The 23,583-nt window shown below is 42.1% G+C and overlaps 1 protein-coding gene and 1 long non-coding RNA gene across 6 annotated transcripts in view; one reads left to right on the forward strand and one right to left on the reverse strand.

The window, feature by feature from the left end:
- gmip (GEM interacting protein) overlaps window positions 1-23,583 on the forward strand; it is a 108,581-nt gene that overhangs the window by 58,936 nt on the left and 26,062 nt on the right. For all 5 annotated transcript variants that reach the window (XM_062971035.1, XM_062971034.1, XM_016994990.2 and 2 more), the window contains 6 exons: window positions 549-659; window positions 957-1,037; window positions 3,963-4,139; window positions 6,451-6,588; window positions 8,573-8,763; window positions 18,549-18,673. In XM_062971035.1, the coding sequence (XP_062827105.1) occupies window positions 549-659; window positions 957-1,037; window positions 3,963-4,139; window positions 6,451-6,588; window positions 8,573-8,763; window positions 18,549-18,673 (823 nt within the window). The remainder of the gene's footprint in view (window positions 1-548; window positions 660-956; window positions 1,038-3,962; window positions 4,140-6,450; window positions 6,589-8,572; window positions 8,764-18,548; window positions 18,674-23,583) is intronic.
- Window positions 1-23,583, reverse strand: part of LOC134296343 (uncharacterized) — a 67,490-nt gene that overhangs the window by 36,832 nt on the left and 7,075 nt on the right. The gene's annotated exons all lie outside the window — the stretch shown is intronic.

Below are 23,583 nucleotides of genomic sequence, written 5' to 3' on the forward strand. Positions count from 1 at the left end.
TCTCCAGTTGTTCTAGTTTGTCAGGTCCAAGTAAGTCTTCTGTCACCCCACCTTTTCACCTCCTTTTTAAAGGTCCCATTTCCCTCTCACATTTCCCTTTTGTCCTCAGCTTACCTTAATTGTTGCAAATAAAGTTAAATGTGCAAAAATAATTTACACTCAGTTAACTCAGAAGGGAGGAGAGGAACCATGCCCTTCCTGTAGACTCGGACACTAACAGCCCCTCCTAGCTTGTGTGTGCTTCCTCCTTAATAACATTTGTTATCTTGACCACATTCTGATGTTGCTTGGCCACCCATGTCTCTTTTTTCATTGTGAAATGTTGGAGGGCGTGGGTCTGCAGAAAGTTGCATTGCTGGTGTTGAAATATGTCATGACTGTTCTGTGTGGCGAGTTTCTTTGGTGACAGCATTGAGCTACCGAATGCCACACCACAGACTGAAAACATGATTTAGTGTTTCCAATAGAAAGCCTTGGAATCACACTAAGCAGGGATCTGAGCTTCAAATGATTCCTTATTCTACTTCCAATGCCTTCTGTTTTTCCAGCACTACATGCCGTTGCAGACTCTGTACACCAAGGTCATGGAGCATGACATAAGGGCAGGAAATGTAGCCCTTGAGACAGCTTCGGTTTTGCATCTGAAAGAATATTATGAGGTATGACGTTTTCTATGCTATATCAGAATAGCAGTCATAGGTCCATAGATGAGCCCGGGTTATAGCACTAAACTGATTCCTTCTCAAGCCATTTACGCACCTTAAATTTCTTTATTTTAACAAGAGAATAGTCCTGGTGAGGGAAAGTGGTAGAAACTACAGATATATCTTCTTGAATTGTTCCCCGTCTACATCTTCATTTTGTTTTAAGGATGTAGTCATTTTGTAAATATTAGACAAAGCTACTTGAGATCTCTCTTCCTTCCTTATCTCCCTCCTTTGCCCCTATCCCTGCAGCCCCTTTGGGCCAAGAGGAATGAAATTGAGAAATGGCGGAAGGAATTCAAAGACCAGTGGCAAAAGGAGCAGAAAAGAATGGTAAGACCTTAAGAAGGAAAGACTAGAAAGCAAAAGAGTTAGTATCACTGTAGTCCTCTATCAAGTTTTCATGGGTTTTGTAAATGCACAGTTTCTTAAGAATTTCCTTAGCAAGGCCTCATGAAATTGGTGTGGAAGGATGGGATCAAGTAGAAAAGGACTAAGAACTTGCACGCAAATATCCATTAGTGCTTTAACCTTTATTCCCAAACGACATTACATACCCTCAACTTTTAACCTCAACTCAGTTTTCTCAATGACTACAGCCATACATAACTACAGGAGTATTCCCAGACTTTCCCCTGAATTGCTCATGTCAATTAAAAGACATACACACACACACATAAACAGTCTCTAGCCCCTTTTCTTGTAGTCTGATAAGGGAAAAGGTTTTTTGTAAGTCAGGAACAGCTTGAGAAACTGCAAGTCGCTTCTGGTGTGAGAGAATTGGCCCTCTGCAAGGACGCTGCCCAGGGGACACCCGGATGTTTTACTATCCTGTGGGAGGCTTCTCTCATGTCCCTGCATGAGATGGAGCTGACAGACAGGAGCTCACCCCACTCCCCAGATTCAAACCGACGACCTTTCGGTCAGCATTCCTACTGGCACAAGGGTTTAACCCATTGCGCCACCAGAGGCAGCATTTTATCCAGTTCTGCCAACATGTACCATCATTTGTCTTTGCTAGACACCAGGATGACAGACAATCATGTAAATTAACAGGTGACAATATTTATATTTTTAAAGGGACAGTTTTAATAGATGTCATATGTTCGTAAAGCATTATCCTGTTTCAACTCTGATATATTTTAATCTGCTGTTTTCCACCTTGATTCATAATAAGAATGAGCAAGAAATAATAGCACTAGCAATAATAATAGTTATTATTGTTGTTGCTATACATGCCTGCTGCATTGTTTCACTGTCTTTCATTACTTCTCCTTCCCCTCCTTTAGGGGAATATACATAACATCACAAAGGAATATTTAAAGTATAACTAGAGATCTGTAATGCACTAATTGCGCAGCCGCATTTTCTTGTAGTGTGAATGGATGAAATCAGGTCTAGCTGGCTGAAAACAAGCCCAGAACTTAACTGTAGCCTTATCTACACTGCCATTATATTGAACTGCATTATATGGCAGTGGAGATACATATAATGCAGTTTATGCAGTTAAACTGCATTAGGAAACTCAATTTTTGCCACAAAAAGGAAAAACAGCCTGTTCTGCAAGCCTTGAAAAGACTGATTTATTATCAATACGTTTGATTTTTATATCTTTCTTATATACCTAGGGTCATGTACAAATGTATTGGGCCAAAAGGGGTTGTGACTGGAAAAAGAAGCCCATGAGAGTGGCTGGGTGAACGGTGGCCCCATTGAGAAGATTTGAGTGGAGCCTCATAACCTCTTTGTAATGCTTTCTGTGTAAACTTCTGCTTTCATGATCCGCCACATCCCTTCCAGATAAATCCCCAAAAGTTACCATTAGACCACATAGTTTTGTTCTGTCCCACTGCCCAGAGCTTTTTTTTTGGTGTGAGTTGTCTAGCCAGGGCGAACTGAAAGATAAATGGAAGGAATCCTCACTTCTTCTGATCTAGTAAACAGTGCTTGTTCCATCTCATGGAGTCCTGGGTTTGACCGGTGAGGGAGGAACCTTTCGGATCCTCAGCTGCAGAGCTCTTCTAGTGTTTCTGAACAAACTGCCAACCCCAGGATTCCATAGAAGGTTGCCATGCGTAACTGGTTAGTGTGGAAGGGCCATTGGCCCACTCAGTCTGCTGGAAGGCATTCATATTTGTCACCCAAACAAACTTGAAGCTATTTTTTTATTTACTGAATCCATATCACGCTTCTCCCTATATAGAATTCAAGGCAGTTTAAAATAATTTTTAAATATAAAGCCTGACTTGGAAGAATGTCACATGGACGTCTCATTTTTAAGCCTAAGCAAATATACTTTTTTTCTCCAAGGAACACAAAGATTGTTCCATTTTCACTTTAGCACCTATTTTAATCAAAGAAAGGTGATGCTAGAAACACCTCTAAGCTTTTTATTTTATATTGTATTTAATTGTTCTTAATGAATTTATATATTGTTATGATTTTAACTATGTTGTCGGCATCAAATTGTTACCAATTGTGTAAGCCGCTCTGAGTCCCTCCGGGTGAGAAGGGCAGGATATAAATGCTGGAAATAAATAAATAAATAAATAAGCTTTGGGTTAACAAAGAGTGTATCTACAGTGCATAATTAATTCAGTTTGACAGGAATTTAACTGCTATAGTTCAGTGCTATGGAATCCAAGGAGTGATAGGGTTGCTGTGAGTTTTCCGGGCAGTATGGCCATGTTCCAGAAGCATTCTCTCCTGATGTTTTGCCCACATCTAAGGCAGGCATACTCAGACGTTGTGCAGTCTGTTAGAAACTAGGCAAGTGGGGTTTACATATCTGTGGAAGGTCCAGGGTGGAAGAAAGAACTCTAGTCTGTTGGAAGCAAGTGTGAATGTTTCAGTTGGCCACCTTGATTAGCATTGAATGGCCTTGCACTTGCCTCAAGCAGATGAGTTATTTCTCTCATCCTGGACATCCCACTTGCCTAGTTTCCAACAGACCTCACGACCTCTGTGGATGTCTGCCATAGATGCGGGCAAAATGTCAGGAGAGAATGCTTCTGGAACATGGCCATTAAACCCGGAAAACTCACGGCAACCCAGTGATTCTGGCCATGACACAATGGAGTCATAGTTCTACAAACTCTGCCAAGAATGAGGGTCCCTCACCAAAATACAAAATGGCACTGAGCCATGGCAGTCAAAGTGGAGTCAAATTTCATTAACTCTACAATGTAAATGCACCCAAAGCCATTCAGAACCACAGCTGGTCAGCGTGGCCCTTGTTAAGGCTGGCTCTCGTTGCAGAACGATTCCTTGTCCTCCATGCGCAAGTCCCGCCTCCATTACCTCCAGCGTTGTGAGGATCTGGAGAAGGCCAAAGTGCTGAGCGCCAAGGCAGAAGAGGAATGCCAGGGCACAGCAAGCAGTGGCAACAAACAGCTGGAGAAACGGCGCCGCTACCGAGATGAAGCACAAGTAAAGGTAGTGGTCCCAAGTTCCTAAAGCTGTGCAACTCAGTCCCCTGGTGGTTGTAGTAATGCAGAACCTTGGATTTTGGAGTGCAGTTCCTGTGATCAGAGGAAGAAGACCAGTAATGTATAGAGAACAGAGATTATGAAAATATATTAAAAAGTAAAAGGTTGCTGTTTTAGTTTAACCCCCTTTCCCCAAAGTAATTAATTTTAATTCTAGTCATAATTTTTAAAAGGCCACGGATTCCCTATTTCTCAGAACTCACTAAAATAGTTATGAGCAATGGTTTTTTTAAGAGTCTGGGTGCTACAAGTGTTGATTTTATTGAGCTATGTTTTAATTTATGTTTGGTTTTAATTTTTGTTGGATCGGACTTGTCCCCATGTAAGCTGCCCTGAGTCTCTTTGGAGAGATGGAGGCGGGATATAAAAATAAAGTTGTTGTTGTTATTATATTATATGACACAGCAAACAAGATAGATATGCTGGATTTCGTATCACAAAGTCACAAGTCGATCACTTCCCAAGTGTCTAGGACTGTGTGATGTTTTTTCAGATGATGCACGCAGATCCCAGTAGGGTGGCCTTTTGCAGTTGACAGATCGTAATTTTGTCAATGTCTATTGTTTCCAAATGCCGGCTGAGATCTTTTGGCACAGCACCCAATTATTATTATTATTATTATTATTATTATTATTATTATTATTATTTTATTATGACACAGCAAACAAGATAGATATGCTGGATTTCGTATCACAAAATCACAAGTCGAACACTTCCCAAGTGTCTAGGACTGTGTGATATATTTTCAGATGATCCGCACAGATCCCAGTAGGGTGGCCTTTTGCAGTTGGCTATTATTATTATTATCATCATCAACATCATCATCATCATCATCTGGTGGCACAAAACACAGCCTCCTCCTGTCTTCCTCAGTGCAACCTAAGCTCCCACAACAAAAAGCTGAAGGCACAACACAAGCTAGTCATTGGACCATGGTATTCCTCCTATAGCATCAAATGAAAGCACACCTCTGAAATTTTGAAATAAACAAAAGATTTACAGTTAAGCTGCAAAAAGTGTGAAATTATCCCACATTAAATTAATGATGCCTCAGTTATCACTAAGTGAAATTAATCACAGCTAGTTAATTTTGTTATTAGTCAAATCTAGAACACTGCTACTGGGTGCTTAAATACCAGAGGTGGGTTGGGCAACATGTCAGGTTTTTGTAAGTCTTCAGGCAAATTTCTGACAAGAGCCTTGTAACTGAGGTCAGTGGATGCAGATCTGGGTGATCAAAGGGAATGTGCCTTAAAAGGACATTCTGAAGGTCTTTGTGTCATCACAGAAGACCTCATAATGCATTCCAATGAGTCCAGCAAGGATAAGTAGGGCTAGATCCTGTCTACATCAAGTGAAAAACATGTTCATGGCACAAGTCGGGTGAGAACACCTTGTCTGGGCCCTAGCAGGTAGCAAGAACCAGCATGTTTGGCTGATTGTGTTGGGCTCGAATCCTCATTTGGTCACAGGCTCTCAGCCACATGGGAAGGCCATGACAACACCTCTTCTGAACCAATCTTGCCAAGAAAACCCTGTGATAAGATTGCCTTAGGATCACCGTAAGTTGGAAATCACTTGAAGGCACACAAGAACAAGTACTGGAGGGTGTCCAGAAGTACCCACAAATCAAAGCTTTCAATATTTGGAAGTGGAGGTGGCTCAGCACACATCACTGTGCCATGGATTAGATTTCCTTTCTATGCAATGCTCTTGGTTTTTCATTCATTTCCAGTTGTTGCCACAGAGGTAGCAAACTCTCAGCCCCCATCTACACAGCCACATAATGTGGAATAGGAAATGAATTAATGAAAAATTGAACAGGAAAATTGGAGCAGAGTTTTATTTCCACGTTGAATCCATCTAAACAAAAAGAAGAGGTTGGTGCCCAGTGGGAAGGCAATCAAAGATCATTGCCCTCCCGTCCCAAATTGTCAGAAAATAGTTTGGGAGAACAAAAATGCTATTTGGATATTTTAAAAAGCCCAGGAACTAGAGCCTCCTAACATATTTGCTTTATATGTAGGAACCCTAATTGATAAACTAAATGTTTTAAACTCAAATTTGGATTGCATGAATAACTTCATTTTGGTTCCATGCAGAATAGATCTGATTTTGGGCATGCTTCCGGGAGAAGGGACACTCGTGCAAGACTCTTCATTGGACATCTCTGCCACACTCTGTTGCCTTGTTTTCTTCCATCTGCATGCCAACTGCACATTTCCAGTTCTTCCATCTGTCTTTTCCACTGCATTCAGGTCCAGGAATCAGAAGTCGTCTACAGGGGATGCGTCTTTGATGCCAACAACCGCCGTCAGCGGCTGGAGAAAGCGAGAGAGAGAATTATCTCTCACATCCGCAAACTGATGTACCAGGGAGATGAGGTGCTGACACGGGTGAGTAGTGAGTGATCCTGGTTAGACATGCCTCGGTGCTTGAGGCTTGGGGCCTGAGTAGGATGGGTGGAAAAGTGACTGACCACAAAATGTCAGGGTCTCATTCCTGCTCCCCTTCTCCTCTGCACAAGGCTTCCTAAGTAGCACTGCCTCTCGCTCTATTCTTGATATTTTTCTGGGAGGAAAAAAAATTGAAACAATAGTGTCGTAATAAATGTGTTAGTCTTCATAGTGTCTCAAGACTGTTGTTTTTGTATAACAGAGTAACATGTCAGTGTGAGGGTTGTCAACTTATTTTACAATTGCTATGAATTTTAAGGATTTGTATTTATCCCATTGCTGCCACCAACTGTTAGAGTTGTCCATCTGCCCTCCACCTCTCTCTCCTAATGTGGGGACCTTTTAGGTGCTTTCATAACTTCTGTGCAAGATTTTATTCATCTAATTCTGTGGTTCCCAATCATTGACCCTCCAGGTGTTTTGGACTTCGGCTCCCACAATTCCTAACAACTGGTAAAATGGCTGGGATTTCTGCGAGTTGAAGTCCAAAACAACTAGAGGACCAAAGGTTGGAAACCACTGATTTAATCCCATCACTGGATGCCACCATCCTTGAATCACTGCTACGACCAATGACACAACGTTTCGGAGCATGTGCACACCAATCACACTATTGTAATGTTCTCAGAAGCAAAAATGTTCTCAAGAATACAAAAATCAATTTGTTAAACAAAAGTTCAAAATACAGTAAAAGATGAGTTATTTAAGGGTCCATCTTGATGTACTGGAGGAACAAGAAAGTCCCTTGTTTTGTCCATGCCCATTCCATTTTTGTTTTTGTTTTATTGTTTTATTTTTAGATTTTTTGTTTTCCTCATTCTGAAGTATTCTCAGGGAACACCCAGCACTTACAAGTCTCCTCATTCCCATGTGGGAAATTAAATCATGATATCCCAAAATGAAATATACTTTTCCGTGGCAACGTGTTGCTGTTATCCCAGTGCTAGTTAATATAGCTGCTGCTATGAAAAATAGCAATTGCTCCCTGGATGTTAGATTCAGCAGAGATCAAGGAAGGCTGGCAATGAAAGATAATGATGCAGACGCTTAACTAGTGTGATATTGCTAAAGCGTGTTAGGCAACTAGAATTCCTGAATAATAGTTAAGAGCCCCCGATGGTGCAGCAGGTTAAACCGCTGAGCTGCTGAACTTGCTGACTGAAAGGTCGGCGGTTTGAATCAGGGGAGCAATGTGAGCTCCCACTGTTAGCCTTGGCTTCTGACAACCTAGCAGTTCGAAAACATGCAAATGTGAGTAGATCAATAGGCACCACTCTGGCGGGAAGGTAATGGCGCTCCATGCAGTCATGCCAGCAACATGACCTTGGAAGTGTCTAAGCTCTTTGGCTTAGAAATGGAGATGAGCACCAACGCTCAGAGTCGGACACAACTAGACTTAATGTCAGGGGAAAACCTTTACCTTTTTAATAGTTAAAAAGGGTGGAAATCAGAGAAAGGCTGTTTCTGGAACATCACCCAATGTCTAACCCTGGTCTCTGTAGTTCAACAATCAAACTGGCTCACTACACTTTACATACATAACCATATTTTCTTAATTCTTTTAGTAACTACAACATACTTCCCCCCTAATAGCCTATAGTTCACCCTTCAAGAAATGTTTTATATCTTTATTTAAGTATTTCTTACAATCATAGGCCACTGAGACATTGCTCTTTGACTGTTCAAAGCCCTTTACTACATTATCTCAGTGGTCTTCAACAGGAACTCTGTAGCATAGATTGTTATTGTTGTCAAGTTGATCAGCTCATGATTGAAGTAAGTTTCAAAGCTGGCATTTCCGTAGAGCTTACCCTGTTTTACTAGTAGAGGAAATTTCAGAGGGATCTGAAAAATACAAGTCTGAACTTCACCAGTTACAAAAAGGCATTCAGTTTCTTCATGCTTCCTGGGTTTATTTCCCAAGGTGACACTGAGGATGTTCAAGCTCCAGCAGGTCCAAGCAGAACGAATCCCTGTTGGATACCAGAACCTGACTGAGTTCTGCAAGCCTTACAAGGTTGGGGAGAAATATCTGGAATTCATTCAGAAGCTGCAGAGGAAAGAGCTACCAGTGGAGATCTACGAATTTGAAGAATTTATACCTTCAGGGCAAAGGTAAGGAAGCAACGCTCGCATTTTTACCTGCCTTCCCTCCAAGCAATATTGTACTTTGGTGTCGCTTTCAAAGGCAATTGTATCATCGGCAAGATCTGTTCAGAAGAATTATTTATTATTTATTTACAGTGTTTATATTCAACCCTCTCAGCCTGAAGGAGACTCAGGGCAGATCACAGAACATATACACAACAAACATTCATTGTCGTTAGACATATAGGACAGACAACAGATAGAGGTATTACGTCGTCATTTTTCCAACTTCGGTGTCCTGGAGGTTGTGCTCGATTCCGGCCACAGGGAGGTGCTGACACTCCAACCACTATGATGATGAGCCCTTGATCACAAACTATTTCTCCTTTGATCACCGGCATTTCTGGTATTTCCTTTTTTTATGGTGCCGTAAAATACCTCCCCACTTATGCGATGTCTAATTTCTCTATTCATAGCTCACAGCTGTTTTCAAACTGTTTAGGTGGATAGTGAGCTGGGCAGAAGGTTGAGTGCTCACCCTGCCCTGGGCTTTGAACTGCCAATCTTTCGGTCAGTAGAAATCTATTGCTGCTGGTGATTAGCCAGCTGTGCTAAAGACCGGCCCTTATCAGGGCCGGGCTATGGCGCAGCTGGTTAGTAGCCAGCTGCAATAAATCACTATGACCAAGAGGTCATGCGTTCGAAGCCTGAGTGACCGACCATTAAATAGCCCCAGCTAGTTGTTTACCTAAGCAACCTGAAAGACAGTTATATCTGTCAAGTAGGAAATTTAGGGGCCACTTATGCGGGGAGGCTAATTTAATTTACATCACCATAAAACTGTCCAGCAGTGTGCATGCCAGAAGATGAGGAAGTACTCCATCAAGGACTCAGTGTCACAGTGGATGATGAGGCAGCAGCTCCTCCTGTGGCTGGAATCGAGCATATCCTCATAAAGCCAGAAGCTGGAAATGTTAAATGGCCTCTGTGTCTCTGTCTCTGTGTGTCATATGTCTATGGCATTGAATGTTTGCCGTGTATATGTACATTGTGATCCATCCTGAGTCCCCTTCAGGGTGAGAAGGGCGGAATATAAAAACTGTGAATTAATAAATAAATAATTGCCTATATACTTCAGTCCTATCCAGAATTTGGAAAAGTTACTTTGGTGGCAGAGCCAGTCCAACAATGAGGCGAATTAAGCGGTCGCTTGGGGTGCAAAACATACGGGGGCGCAGTCGAGACTGCTTTTTCTGTTGATTTGTTGTAAAACATTATGTTTTGGTGCTTAATTTGTAAAATCTTAATGTAATTTGATGTTTAATAGGCTTTTCCTTAATCCCTCCTTGTTATCCAACATTTTCACTTATCCAATGCTTTTATTTTTCAGTGATTGGTTTGGGGGGGGGGGCAAAATTCTGTTTGCCTACACTAGAAAAATACCTAGGGCCGGCTCTATTTGGTGGACTACAAGTTCCAGGATTTTTCTGTCAGCAGGGTCACTAGGCATGTTTGAATGGGGATTCTGAGAGCTGTAGTCCAAAAAAACACTTCCAAGATCTATCCCTGACCCACAATCTCGCTTTCCCTTGTCTTAACTCCACATCACTTTGGGGGTTCATTGTAGTCCTGCTTGCATTATTTAGGACGTGAAACTGCTACATTTCACTAAACAGAAATTCCTTGAGAGGAATTGGAAGTAGGATGTTGACTGATGAAGCACAGAACAAGCTGAACTGTATGACTTCAGAAGGGAAGAGTGGGGAAATCTCAGTTTTGAGTAGTAGCCGTGGCTTCCCCTTCCTGGATTAAGCACACAGGTCCATTCTGGTGTGTGCTAATATGCAATAATCTTCAATCTTTTCAGACCTGGAGCCCACCAGTAACCCCCAAAACACACTTTGAGGCCTTTCCTAGCCCCCCTCCCAATATTGTACATGAGAGTATTAGTGTTGCAAGCCCACTGGGTCAGGTAGTGTTCCAATAAATCGCCTTCTCCAGTTGAAATGCAAAATGCTAACACAAAGCTCTACAGTGGTGGTTCTCAGCCTATGGGTCCCCAGGTGTTTTGGCTTACAACTCCCAGAAATCCCAACCAGTTTACCAGCTGTTAGGATTTCTGGGAGTTGAAGGCCAAAACATCTGGGGACCCACAGGTTGAGAATTACTCCTCTACAGTCATGTTCCATAGCAGCCATGTGGATTCGCTTCCAGTTTGCATTTGGTTGGCTCATGGTTGCTAATCCATCATCTCTCCACCTGGTCTAACTGTTTTGACATGCAGAATATCCCTGCTACTCACTGGGATGCAGAACAGCTGGATAGCCAAAACATTTCACAAATATGCCAGATACATGAAAAGGGGAGCTAAATCTTTACCGCTGACCCAAAGTCAATATTATGTCATTTGGAATGGTGACAACGCCTTACTAAAGTCAAACTATAGTATTATCCCCAATGCTTTCCTCTGTCAAAATTCAGCCATGTATGAATTGACTGCTTTGAAGAATTAAACACGTTGAAATTAGAATAAATTGTCCAAGCAAAGAAATTAAGCTGCTTCACTATGGATTTACTACTGATGTTTCCAAGACTCTAAGGGCAAAACTTTGGATTGTTTAGAAAAGTAGATTTGGCAGATTTTCCTTTGTAAATGAGACCCCTAGCCATTTTAAGAAATTCCTACAACTGTAAAACATAAATCAAGTAAACTCAACTCAGGGAAAACATTTGTGGGGGTGAAATCAAGTATTGAGATTTTGTGTGAAGGGCTTTATACTTTCCCTTGTTCAGTGAATGCTTACAAATGCCTCCTTACCTTCTGTATTTATGACACAAAAGAGATGCTTTTCACGTGAGGTAAGGTAAAGGATTCCCCTTGACATTAACTCTAGTTGTGTCCAACTCTGGGGGTTGATGCTCATCTCCATTTCTAAGCCGAAGAGCCGGCCGGCATTGTCCATAGATAATGTGGCCGGAATGACTGCATAGAGCGCTGTTATCTTCCTGCTGGAGCGGTACCCATTGATCTACTCACATTTGTATGTTTTTGAACTGCTAAGTTGGCAGAAGCTGGGGCTAACAACGGGAGCTCACCCCGCTCCCCAGATTCGAAGCGCCAACCTTTCTGTTCAGTAGCTCAGCGGTTTAACCCACTGCACCACCGGACGTTTTTCACGTATGCTTATTAAAACAGCATTCATCCTCCCTCCACACGCTGGTTAAACATTCACAGGTTTGATTATTCGAGAATCATTGTATTTACCTCCATCTCCGCTGCTGCCCTATATGCAACTAAAAAGTCTGTTTTTGTTGGCTGTCATCCTGGACTACACAAGTCTCAAGCCCTCAATGAGCAGTTAGGTAGAGGATAGAATTAGATGAGGGAATCCTCTCTATACTCCCCTGCATGCCTAGAAAGGCCTTGCTGTTTTCCTCTCTTGTTTTCTTGTTTACCTTCACTTCCTCACCTTGTGATAGTAATGCGATCTCTTTGAGGGATGAGGTAACTTCCTCTATCTTTTGAATGTTAATTGCCCCAAGGCTTTGACTACATGGTCAGCCCCATTTTGGCTCTCTTCCTGCCTTTGTCTTTCACCTGAGAAGCCACATTTTGCCATTTTCCGGGCAAAATGTAGCTATTTAGATATTATGTTATTTTTACCTTCTTACCTTCCTTAGAAGCTAGCCTAGAGAGCTAGTTAGCTCCAAGAACCTTTTTCTATCTACAATGGATTTCTTTTTTACCTCAATAAATGATTTTTAACTTATAATTGGGATTCTGCAATCCTTTGCCATCCTAAGGAAGAAAGGCTTCTCCTAGCTCACCAGACATAAGTTTCTGCTGTTTATGGTGTGCTTCTGCCATTCTGCTGTATTTTTGAGGAATCACCCCAAGAGAGAGTTGTTTTGGAGTCTAACCGCTCAATAGATTCCCAACAGTTTTCTATTCTTCAATGCAATCATGCCAAAGGTCCTAGATATGCTTACAGAAATGTTCTCTTACATTCGAAAATATATAGGCCTGTGTTTGTCAGTTTTCCACTTCTGCAGGGCTCCTGTGCCCTTCACTCAGCAAAAGTTGAGGGCCGACTATATAAGTCATAGAAATGTACAATCCTAGAGTCATTGATGAAATCCAATATTACACTTTGCCCTGAAGCATTCCATCCTCACCATGAGAATCATCTGGAATCATAGAGTTGGAAGAGATCACAAGGGCCATGAAGGCCAAGCCCCTGCCATGCAGGAAGGCACAGTCAAATCACCCAGACAGATGACCATCCAGCCTCTGCTTAAAAACCTCCAGAGAAGGAGACTGCTCCACTCTCCAAGGCAGCATATTCAGCTACCGGCCAACTGTTGCCATCAGGAAGTTTTTTCAATGTTCAGATAGAATATTTTTTCCTGCAATTTCAGTCAATTGCTCTGTGTCCTAATCTCCAGAGCAGCAGAAAACTAGCTTGCTTCCTCCTCAAGGTGACATCCCTTCAAAGATTTAAATATGGCTGTCATGTCCCCTTCTCTGCCTGCTTTTCTCCAAGTTAAACGTATCAGAACTTAAAGGAGTTCTTTAAGGAGCATAAAGGACATTTCTAAACACCTGCTTCACAACCCCTAGATCTTGAAATGAAACAAGAAGTACATCATAGAAATTTAATTTCAAAAGCCACCACGGATTTAATTCTTATAAAGTCTTGAACAAACTGACAAATGAAATGTTAATAGTGTTTGAAAGAGTGATGAGCAATCAGCAATAAGGGGTATCAGATGCCAAAGAAAGAGTCAAGAAAACTGCCAAAGACAACAGGAAGTAAAGTGGCTGAGGACTTGATGACAGGGGTATTGGGAACCTTACCCCTGTGTGCCAGCCTGACAAGATGGATTAGGAAGTGTGCAGTCTTCCTGGTACACATATCCAGGAGTCATTGGCAATTTGCTGAAACTCATCAACAGCACAGATCAGAATCTCCTTCTCCTTATTCACCAATTACACTACCAACAGCAACTTTGAGGGCACCTTTAAAGAAAGTTAAAGCTCAGGATGACTGGAAATTCAAGCAGGGAGTAATAAAAAGAACCATACATCAAGGGAACCACTGGCCACATAGGGAAGCTGATGAAGAAACACAACCTACAAACTGTCTACAGACCCACCAAGAAAATCCAGCAAATGCTACATTCTTCAAAGGACAAGAGGGCTCCTCTCACCTCTGCAGGAGTCTACCGTATACCAGGCAGCTGTGGACAAGTCTACATTGGGACCACCAAATGCAGCTGCATTGCCCAGACACAAATCAAGGAACATGAAAGGCACTGCAGACTAACTCAACCAGAGAAGTCAGCCATAGCAGAACACCTGATGAAACAACTTGGACATATTATTTGAGAACACAGAAATGCTGCACCACGCTAACAACCACCATGTCAGACTACACAGAGAAGCCATTGAAATCCACAAGCATGTGGACAATTTCAACAGAAAGGAGGAAACCATGAAAATGAACACAATCTGGCTGCCAGTATTAAAAAAAACTCTACAATCAGGGCTGTAAATAAAGAGCAACACTCTGAAAAACAGGGGAATTCCAGATAAGAAACAATCAGGGCCAGCTAACAGCTCCCAACAAAGGATTCCCCCTAGGCAGGAATCAGCCATGCCTTGAAGCTGAAAAGCCATTAAATGCTAATCAAGGTGATTAATTACAACATTTACACTTGCCTTCAACAGAAAAGAGCTCTTTCTCCCACCCTGGACCTTCCACAGATATATAAACCTCCCTTGCCTAGTTTCCAATATACCTCACAATTTCTGAGGATGTCTGCCAATGATGTGGGAAAAATGTCAGGAGATAATGCTTCTGGAACATGGCCATACAGCCTGGAAAACTCACAACAACCCAACAAAAAACTGTTTCATTTAAGGCATGACAATAGCCAAGGAGACAGTGGTTGTGGTTCAGTAAGGATGACAAAATGCTAACAGATGGCAATGAAAAGGTACACATACTCCGTATCTATTTTGCTTCAGTTTCCGCCCTGTATGCATCCATTCAGCAGCAGAGACCTTGGCAAAGGATCTGGATTGCAAATCAAGATTGATAGAGAGTTAGTCCAGAATCACATAGCTAACCTTAATGAGTTCAATCTGCAGGGCCAGATGTACTGTATCCCAGAGTATTGAAGGAACTTGCTAATGTACTTTGTGAAGCATTTGCCATCATTTTGAGAAATTTTGGAGAACAAGTGAGGTACCAGAGGCACCCCCTCTTCCAAAACAGATCTGAAAAACGACATAAAAGTCAGCCTGACCTCAGTACAAATACAAATATTAGAATGGATTTTACAGCAGTCTGCAAGTATCTTGATGACAGCACAGTGATCAATAGGAGCCAACATGGGTCTGTCAGGAACAAATCCTACAAAACTAATCTTATATCATTTTGCAATCAATGTACTAGTTTAACCGATAGTGGAATGGTTATGGATATCATTTAAATGGATTACAGCACAGTATTTGATAATATCCTCTATCTGTTTTGAATTCAAACTGATAAATAAGGAATAGATGGGAATACTGTCAGGGCCCACCTACACAAATTCAAACTCTGTGTTATTTTCTGGATTAGCCTGTGGCATGCAAATGATGCCTCAGGCTAATCTGGTTGAATTTGGAGTAAACCTGGATTTCCAAGTTTAGGTAAAGGTAAAGGTTTTCCCCTGACATTAAATCTAGTTGTGTCTGACTGGAGGTTGGTGCTCATCTCTGTTTCTAAGCCGAAGAGCTGGCATTGTCCGTAGACACCTCCTGGCTCATGTGGCCGACATGACTGCATGGAGTGCTGTTACCTTCCCACCTGAGCGGTACCTATTGATCTACTTACATTTGCATGTTTTTGAACTGCTAGGTTGGCAGAAGCTGGAGCTCACAGAAGGAGCTCACCTCACTGTCCGGATTTGAACTGCCGACCTTTCAGTCAGCAAGTTCAGCAACTCAGCGGTTTAACTCACTGCGACACCAGTGGCTCCTGATTTACTCCAGTTTAAAAAAAAATACAATTTGAAAGATCTGGACCTTTCAATATGGTTTGAATCTTTGCAGGTGTGGGGTGTGTGTGTGTAGATTGCCTTCTGGATTGCCACCCCTGATCCCAGGTTCAACCTACACAGCCATTCTGCATCCATGGACTGAAACAGCCCCCTCGCCCCCTTTCTTGGCTTTAAACCAATTAAAAATGGAAGTTACCAAGGCTGGAGGCTTTTTAGGGCTCCTCTGCACCCCCCAAAATCTCTGTGCATCTTTTTCAGGTGCAGTAAAACCTTCATAACTCCAGCCTTCATAACTTTACGTTTGAATGGTTTTAAAGTCAAGAAAGGGGGTTAGGGAAGGCAGAGGGTGGTGGTCGTACCCCCCTGTGCTGATGCTGGTTTGGCACAGGAAGGAGCGTGGCTATTTTTTCACCAGAAGGTGAGATTTTGGCCTACTGAGTGGGGAAGGGCCTTCAGATGGCTCCATTACTGCTTGGAAAGGTGTACTTAAGGAATCATCATGAATGGCTAAGCTTCGGACTGGAAGTGGAATGCCTCAGGGAACTGTCCTAGGGATATATTACTCTTCAACATTTTTATGAATGCCTTAAAGGATAAAGTAAAGTTTTAAAAAGTAGTTGAGTATGTAGGTTACACCATGAGACAAAAACTGTCTCAACACTAATCATTTTGTGTAGATTTTTTATATCTCATTGTTGGGTGTTATCCTGGACTTCACAGGTCTCCAGTCCCTAATGAAGTAGCTAGACTAGAAAACAGGATTAGAATGAGGGATTCCTTTCTCCCTCCCTATGCATGCCTTCCTAGAAGGTGCTTTCTGTCTCTACTCTTCCTGCTTGACTACTATCTCCTCCCCCATTTGAAGATGCAGCAGTGATCTCTTAAGGGATGAGGTAACTTCCTCTCTAAAGGTATTGTTGTGGCTCAGCCATCATAGCCCAGGTTACATCGAGAGTTGGAGTCAGAAACAGATGAGGCAGCAGAATTTGAAGACATTCCTGCTCAGAACTCAGGCCCCATGGCCTTGCAGGTGCCGGATACTCTAATTGGCAAACATTCCGAATTCTCTCCAGCTTTAACCACACCAGATGGTACAGACTTGGGGGAGAATGGAAATTTTAATCGGAGAGATTTTGTTACCAAAGATAGAAGTAGAAAACAAGGACTGAGAAGAAGTCAAAGACTCGCTCTCAAACTAGATAATGATTAGTTTTCCCATGAGAACTTTTGCGGGCCCTGTACGCCCTAATTCTTACAGACTTGGGATTCTGTTAAAAGTACTCTGCACTGTATTTTCATTGCGGTGTCAACTTTGCCTTTCCTCTGAAGAGGTTCCAGTTTCCAGCTCCTTGCCTTGTCTTCTGAATCCGTGCCGAGTTTCCAGTTTCAGGAGAGCCGCACTGAGCTGCTACTCCCGAGTAGACCTTGCCTTGTTACCGTGACTTCCTTATTCCTGGATCGAGATTGACTCTGCTTTGTTTACCTTGCTTCTTTGACTTTGCTACGGGACTTTTCAAGCGGATTTGCAGTGCTTTGTTTTCCTCTACTGTTTCATGGACAAACTTTGATATCTAAGGGAAGCTATCAAGCTTCACTTGTGGATTAAAAATTGGACATTGATAAACTCTTTCTGAATTGCAATAGACTATATATTATGGACTATTTCTTACTTTGACTTTCCACCTTAAATGCGCATAGACCTATATATTTACTCTGCTTCAATAAACAGCTTGTGTGTTATATTGGCTCCTGCCTGGTTTTCGAGTGCTCGCTTTATTGGCCATGTGGTCAGCCTCCTTTACTTCCTTTCCTCTGCCTTTGTCTCCTTCAGTGTGGACACAATCTTGCCATTCTCCAGGCAAGATGTAGCTGCATGGATATTTTTTGATATTTTTACCTTTTACCTTCCTTAGAATATGAGATTTAGAAAGTTAGTTAGCTCCAAGAACTTTCCTATCCAAAATGTATTTCTTTTACTTCAATAAATACTTTTGAACTCATATTTGGGCTCTGCCATCCTGTGCCATCCTAAGGATCAAAAGCTTATCCCAGCTCACCAAGTGTACGTTTCTGCTGGTTATGAAGTGTGCTTCTAGCACTCTTCTAATATTTTAAGTGGAATCACCCCAAGAGAGAGTTATTTTGAGTCTAACAGCTCAGAGATTCCTAACACTCATTCACTCACATTGTACAACAAATGCAGGACACTTGTGTCTCTCCAGATGTTCTTCAGTTGCATTTTCCTCTAGCTCAGGCATGAGCAAACTTTGGCCCTCCAGGTGTTTTGGACTTCAACTCCCACAATTTCTAACAGCCTCAGGCTTCAGTGGCTGAGAAGGAAAAGGAAGGGGCCTGAGGTTGTTAGGAATTGTGGGAGTTGAAGTCCAAAACACCTGGAGGGCTAAAGTTTGCCCATGCCGGCTCTAGCTTGCACCAGCAAATGGCAATAGTATAAAAGAATCACAGTCCTCACCAGGGAAATATTATGCTCCAGATGTGAGCAGTCTTGTTTCAGAAGATAAGATTTGGAGTGCTTCACACTTTATTGCCAGAATTAAAAAATATTTTTAATTACACCAAAGCACTTTTCTATTTAGGGTTTTTTTTTAAGTAAACATACAAAAGTTTGCTGTAATAACAATGTGCACTTTTGTGTAAGTATTCTCTTTCAACAACGTGCATTTGAATGAATTCAATCTAATATTTCTGAAAGGAAATTGAACTACTTCTTGGAAACTATAATGGATCCATTTCTTCTGCAGGTCACCTACCAATGCTAAAAGAAAGAATGCTGCTCAGTATATGCGTATCTCATCCTCTACTGTTGACCTCAACAGCTCCTTAGAAGACGCTTCTGGAAAGCCATCTTCCTCCAGTAGTGAGCAAAGTAAGTTAAATGAGAAGGGAAACTAATTTTCTGCCTTATCCCTTAGGTTTATGATCCTTGATATAGACTTGTTAGATCAATGAACAGTTCAAACTGAGGTAGAAGTGGAGAGATGGGCCAGGCAAACATAAGTGATGCAATTTACATCATTATCAGGATCATGTTTTTTATTACCCACCTCTCCTTTCATCTTGAGGTGGGACACAACATAGTCAAATGTGTCTATGAAATCACATAGATAAAATGCAGTCATTAAAACATACACATATTAAAATACCCGAGACAAAAGTTAATCTTCCTTCCATGACTGGTATGAAGTGTGTCACATGTCCCTTGGACCTCTAATAATATCAGTAGAGGCCATAACCCAAAACTCTATGTAAGTAATCATGCTTTGTAGTAAAAATGGCCCATCTTGTGGCAAAGAATTAAGTGTCGTGGCAACTTAGTAAAATATGCATAATTCAAAAAAAGGATGCATTTTTAATAATGTAGAAAGGAGATTGCCTGTTAAAATCATTACATGTTTTGGCATTTGAATCCGTTGTTGTTGCTGTTGTTTACTTTTAAGTTGTTTCCAACCCATGCTTGTTGAATTAAATGCCTAATATATTTCTGTATGATACATTTGGGCCTCTGAGTATGCTATGCAAGGATGACTGGAATGCTTGGGTTTAGACACATGGCGTCTATGGTGGCCACAGTTATTCAGTGGTGGTGGAACCCAGTGATGGGATTAGGCAAAAACAGTCTCACAAACATCTAGTCCAGTGATTCTCAACCTGTGGGTCCCTATGTGTTGTGGCTTACAATTCCCAGAAATCCCAGCCAGTTTACCAGCTGTTAGGATTTCTGGGAGATGAAGGCCAAAACATCTAGGGACCCACAGGTCGAGAACCATTGCTCTAGAAGCTCCTCACGTTTGATGCTCTAGTGCAGTGGTTCTCAACCTGTGAGTCCCCAGATGTTTTGGCCTTCAACTCCCAGAAATCCTAACAGCTGGTAAACTGGCTGGGATTTCTGGGAGTTGTAGATCAAAACACCTGGGGACTCACAGGTTAGGAACCACTGCTCTAGTGGTAGGACAGGAGGAGGTCTTCCCACTTGTTTGTGATGGCAATATATGTTGGTGACCATTACAATCCTCCAGCTCTACCCCACTAGGCTTCCTTGGACCTGCTTGTCTTCTCAGCTTTGACTGGAAATACCGATCAGATACTTTGGACATCTTGGTCCTTGCTTTCTGCCTGGATTTATTTAGACAGAGACTTGTCAGACTGCCCTTTCCCAATATGTCATGGTCATGAGGATTATTTCATTATGGATGTATTGGTTTTTATTTAAATTCTATTGCAGTCCTGTCTAATCCATTGGTGGCTAGTAATTTCCATATCAATGTAGCAAGGAATCTACTCTGGATTTTAGTTTGCGCTTTAAAGCAGTTACTCTACTCCCAACTCAAGAATGGAAAACGGGATGTTAGTGGACAGGAAAAGAGATTTAATGATAGGCTTAAAGCTAACCTTAAAAACTGTGGCATAGACACAGAGAACTGTGAAGCCCTGACCCTTGAGCGCTCTAAGTGGAGGTCAGCTGTGACCAGCAGTGCCATGGAATTTGAAGAGGCATGAAAGGAGGACGAAAGAGAGAAATGTGCCAAGAGGAAGGTGTATCAGGCCATCCCTGACCGGGATCGTCTTCCACCTGGAAACAAATGCCCTCACTGTGGAAGAACATGCGGGGCAAGAATAGGGCTCTACAACCATCTATGTATCCACCGCCAAGACACTACATTGCTGAAGAAGAAGAAGGAGGAGGAGAAGGAGAAGAAAGAGGAGAAGGAGGAGAAGGAGGAGAAAGGTGTAGAAGTGTGATGACTCATGGGCCATGTAGTCCTGTTCCTAGCGCTGTTGAGACAGATGAAGAGGAAAACTTGGTTTTTCCACCGTTTCAGCCAGAATCGGAACTTTCCCAGCCAGAATTGGAGCCCTTGCACCTGCAGGAGGTTTGCCTTCCAGAAATCTGCCAAACAAGCCCTGAGTCAGAATCTCCCCCATTTTCTCGCCGTAGTTATTATCAACAACAAAAAGGAGTTCAACAGGCTAATCGCAGAAGCCTGAGAATCGCAGCCAGGCATTCAGCTGATTAAGACTGCTTTCATGAGAACCTTTAGGGAGTCATGCATCTGGACACAGAGATTGACTTTCGGTTCTGGTTCCCCAGAGAAGTGTTCTTGGTGGGAAAACGAGACCCTATTTAGGCTCCTTGCCCCGTAGGAATCTTGCGGAGTCAATTCGTCAGCTACCGGAGTAGGTTGTGTGTGGACAGCGCTACTCCCGTTTCCAAGCCTTCGTTCCTGTTTCCAGCCTTGTTTTGCTTCACGGACCTTGCCTTGCTACCTAGGACTCAGCCTTGCTTTCCAGGACCTTGCCTTGCTTCCCGGACCTTGCCAAGTATTTACCACGGATCTTGTCCTTGTTCCTCGTTCCTTGTTGCCTTGAATCAAGCTTTGTGTACCAAGAATCAAGCTATTTCCTTGCCTTGCCTAAGTTTCATGGACTAAAGGACCTTGTCTTCTCCCCTCACTTTGCTTGGCAAAGTGAGTGTTTCGGTTACTGGATTACAACTTTGGACCTTACTATTTCATATTGGACATTGTTTTCCTGGACTATATTTGACCTTTCCTGAAAGGTCATCTTCTGAACTATATTCTACACTTATTTTTATTGCCTTTACTTATTTCCTTAATAAAGATATTAGATAGATTCTGGCCTCTGTGTATGGTTATTGGTGCTCTGCAGCCTGGGTCGTGACAAGAAGTTTGAGTAGTTTGAACTAGGACTTTGGGAGACTATGGCCAAAAGATCTGTTTTGGCCATAGAAATTGTGTGATCTTGAGCAAGTCACATTCCCTTAGCCTTAGAGGAAGGCAATTACTGCTTTGAATAAATCTTGCCACGAAAACCCCGTGACATAATAGCTATAAGTCAGAAATGACTTGAAGGCAGGCAAGAATAATAAAGGTTCCAAATAGGTTTGATAATATGAATACTAGCTCCTTTCTGGACTATAACCTAGAGCACCTCACTATCATGGTTGTCACTGATCCCATTTTATGTGGAGTAGGAGGAGGGGCACAGCTGGCATATGAGCTTCTGTAGCCAGATTTCCATGCGTTTACTGAAAAACCTCTGCCTTTACAGGAGTCAGACCTGAGTTTCCTTCTCACGGATACTCAGACAGCCTTCCTGTGAAGAGAAGAATGCTTCCTCGAATAGTTAAGAAATTTATGCCTTTCCTTTGGATCATTCCAGTTGACCTATGTTAATTTAAAATATATATTCTGCATAGAATTAAGAATCTTATTCTCTTCTACAAAGTCTAAAAGGGAGATTGAATGAGGAGTAATAGCTTAAAATGTGTAAAGTTTAACCTATAATTTAAAATTCCATTTCTGGGTTTTTATGTAATGTACATCAAGTTAACATTAATTTTACTAAGAATCTGAACAGCTCTTGATATACTGCCCTCCACTCCTACACCCTCTTTTTCTTTTGACTAAAGATCTTTCATATATGATGATACTTGGGAAGTTCGAGAAACTTCTGCCTACATTGCCTGAAGATGGATGGGTGATGGACTGTTTTGGTATGCTGGCCTGGGGGTAGATTTTCCACTCAATTAGAACAGGGCACCTCCCAAATAAGATACTGAAGCTCAGTGCACTTAATTTATTTCAATCTAGTAGGAGCTGGAGTTAATTCCCCGGTGGTGTCTGTCCGCATAGGCCAAAGTGAATGGTTTTAGTAATGCCAGCTGACCTTATAAACCATCCAGCGGATGTCCTCCACTGCCTTTAAAGATGATTCTGTCTTGTCTACGTTCCTGCTTTCTTATTGGGTTAAGACGCAACATTTCAGAGTGAATAAATGCAAACTAATTTCCCTTTGTATTTATTGGTGATGTTAGTCTAATTCAACTTTGTTAGCTACAAAATGATACAAATGTAATGAGTGAGGACTACGGGTCACTGATAGAAGGACTTGAATTGGTAGTCTGGTGTCTGTTCTCTTCTCTTTTCAGAGAAGTGTGCATTTATGAGCCACACATATTCCTCTTTCACTCTGCTACCAAAAAAAATAAACCAGTGGTTTTCAACCTGTGGGTCCCAGGTGTTTTGGCCTTCAAATCCCAGAAATCCAAACAGCTGTTAAACTGGCTGGGATTTCTGGGATTTGTGGACCAAAGCAACTGGGGACCCACAGGTTGAGAACTATTGATATAAAGGAATCCAGTAGTACCTTTGAGATTAGCTACGATTTTTAGCATAAGCTTTTGTGGACTCTGTCTATGACATCAGCTGCCTGAAAGTTTATGATATAAATGTATCCCTAGTTAGAATCATAGAATCATAGAATAGTAGAGTTGGAAGAGACCACATGGGCCATCCAGTCCAACCCCCTGCTAAGAAGCAGGAAATCGCATTCAAAGCACCCCCGACAGATGGCCATCCAGCCTCTGCTTAAAAGCCTCCAAGGAAGGAGCCTCCACCACGGCCCCGGGGAGAGAGTTCCACTGTCGAACAGCTCTCACAGTGAGGAAGTTCTTCCTGATGTTCAGGTGGAATCTCCTTTCCTGTAGTTTGAAGCCATTGTTCCGTGTCCTAGTCTGCAGGGCAGCAGAAAACAAGCTTGCTCCCTCTTCCCTATGACTTCCCTTCACATATTTGTACATGGCTATCATGTCTCCTCTCAGCCTTCTCTTCTGCAGGCTAAACATGCCCAGCTCTTTAAGCCGCTCCTCATAGGGCTTGTTCTCCAGACCCTTAATCATTTTAGTCGCCCTCCTCTGGACGCTTTCCAGCTTGTCAACATCTCCCTTCAACTGTGGTGCCCAAAATTGGACACAGT

The sequence above is a fragment of the Anolis carolinensis genome, chromosome 2, assembly GCF_035594765.1.
Source record: "Anolis carolinensis isolate JA03-04 chromosome 2, rAnoCar3.1.pri, whole genome shotgun sequence".
NCBI classification, from domain to species: Eukaryota; Metazoa; Chordata; class Lepidosauria; order Squamata; family Dactyloidae; genus Anolis; species Anolis carolinensis.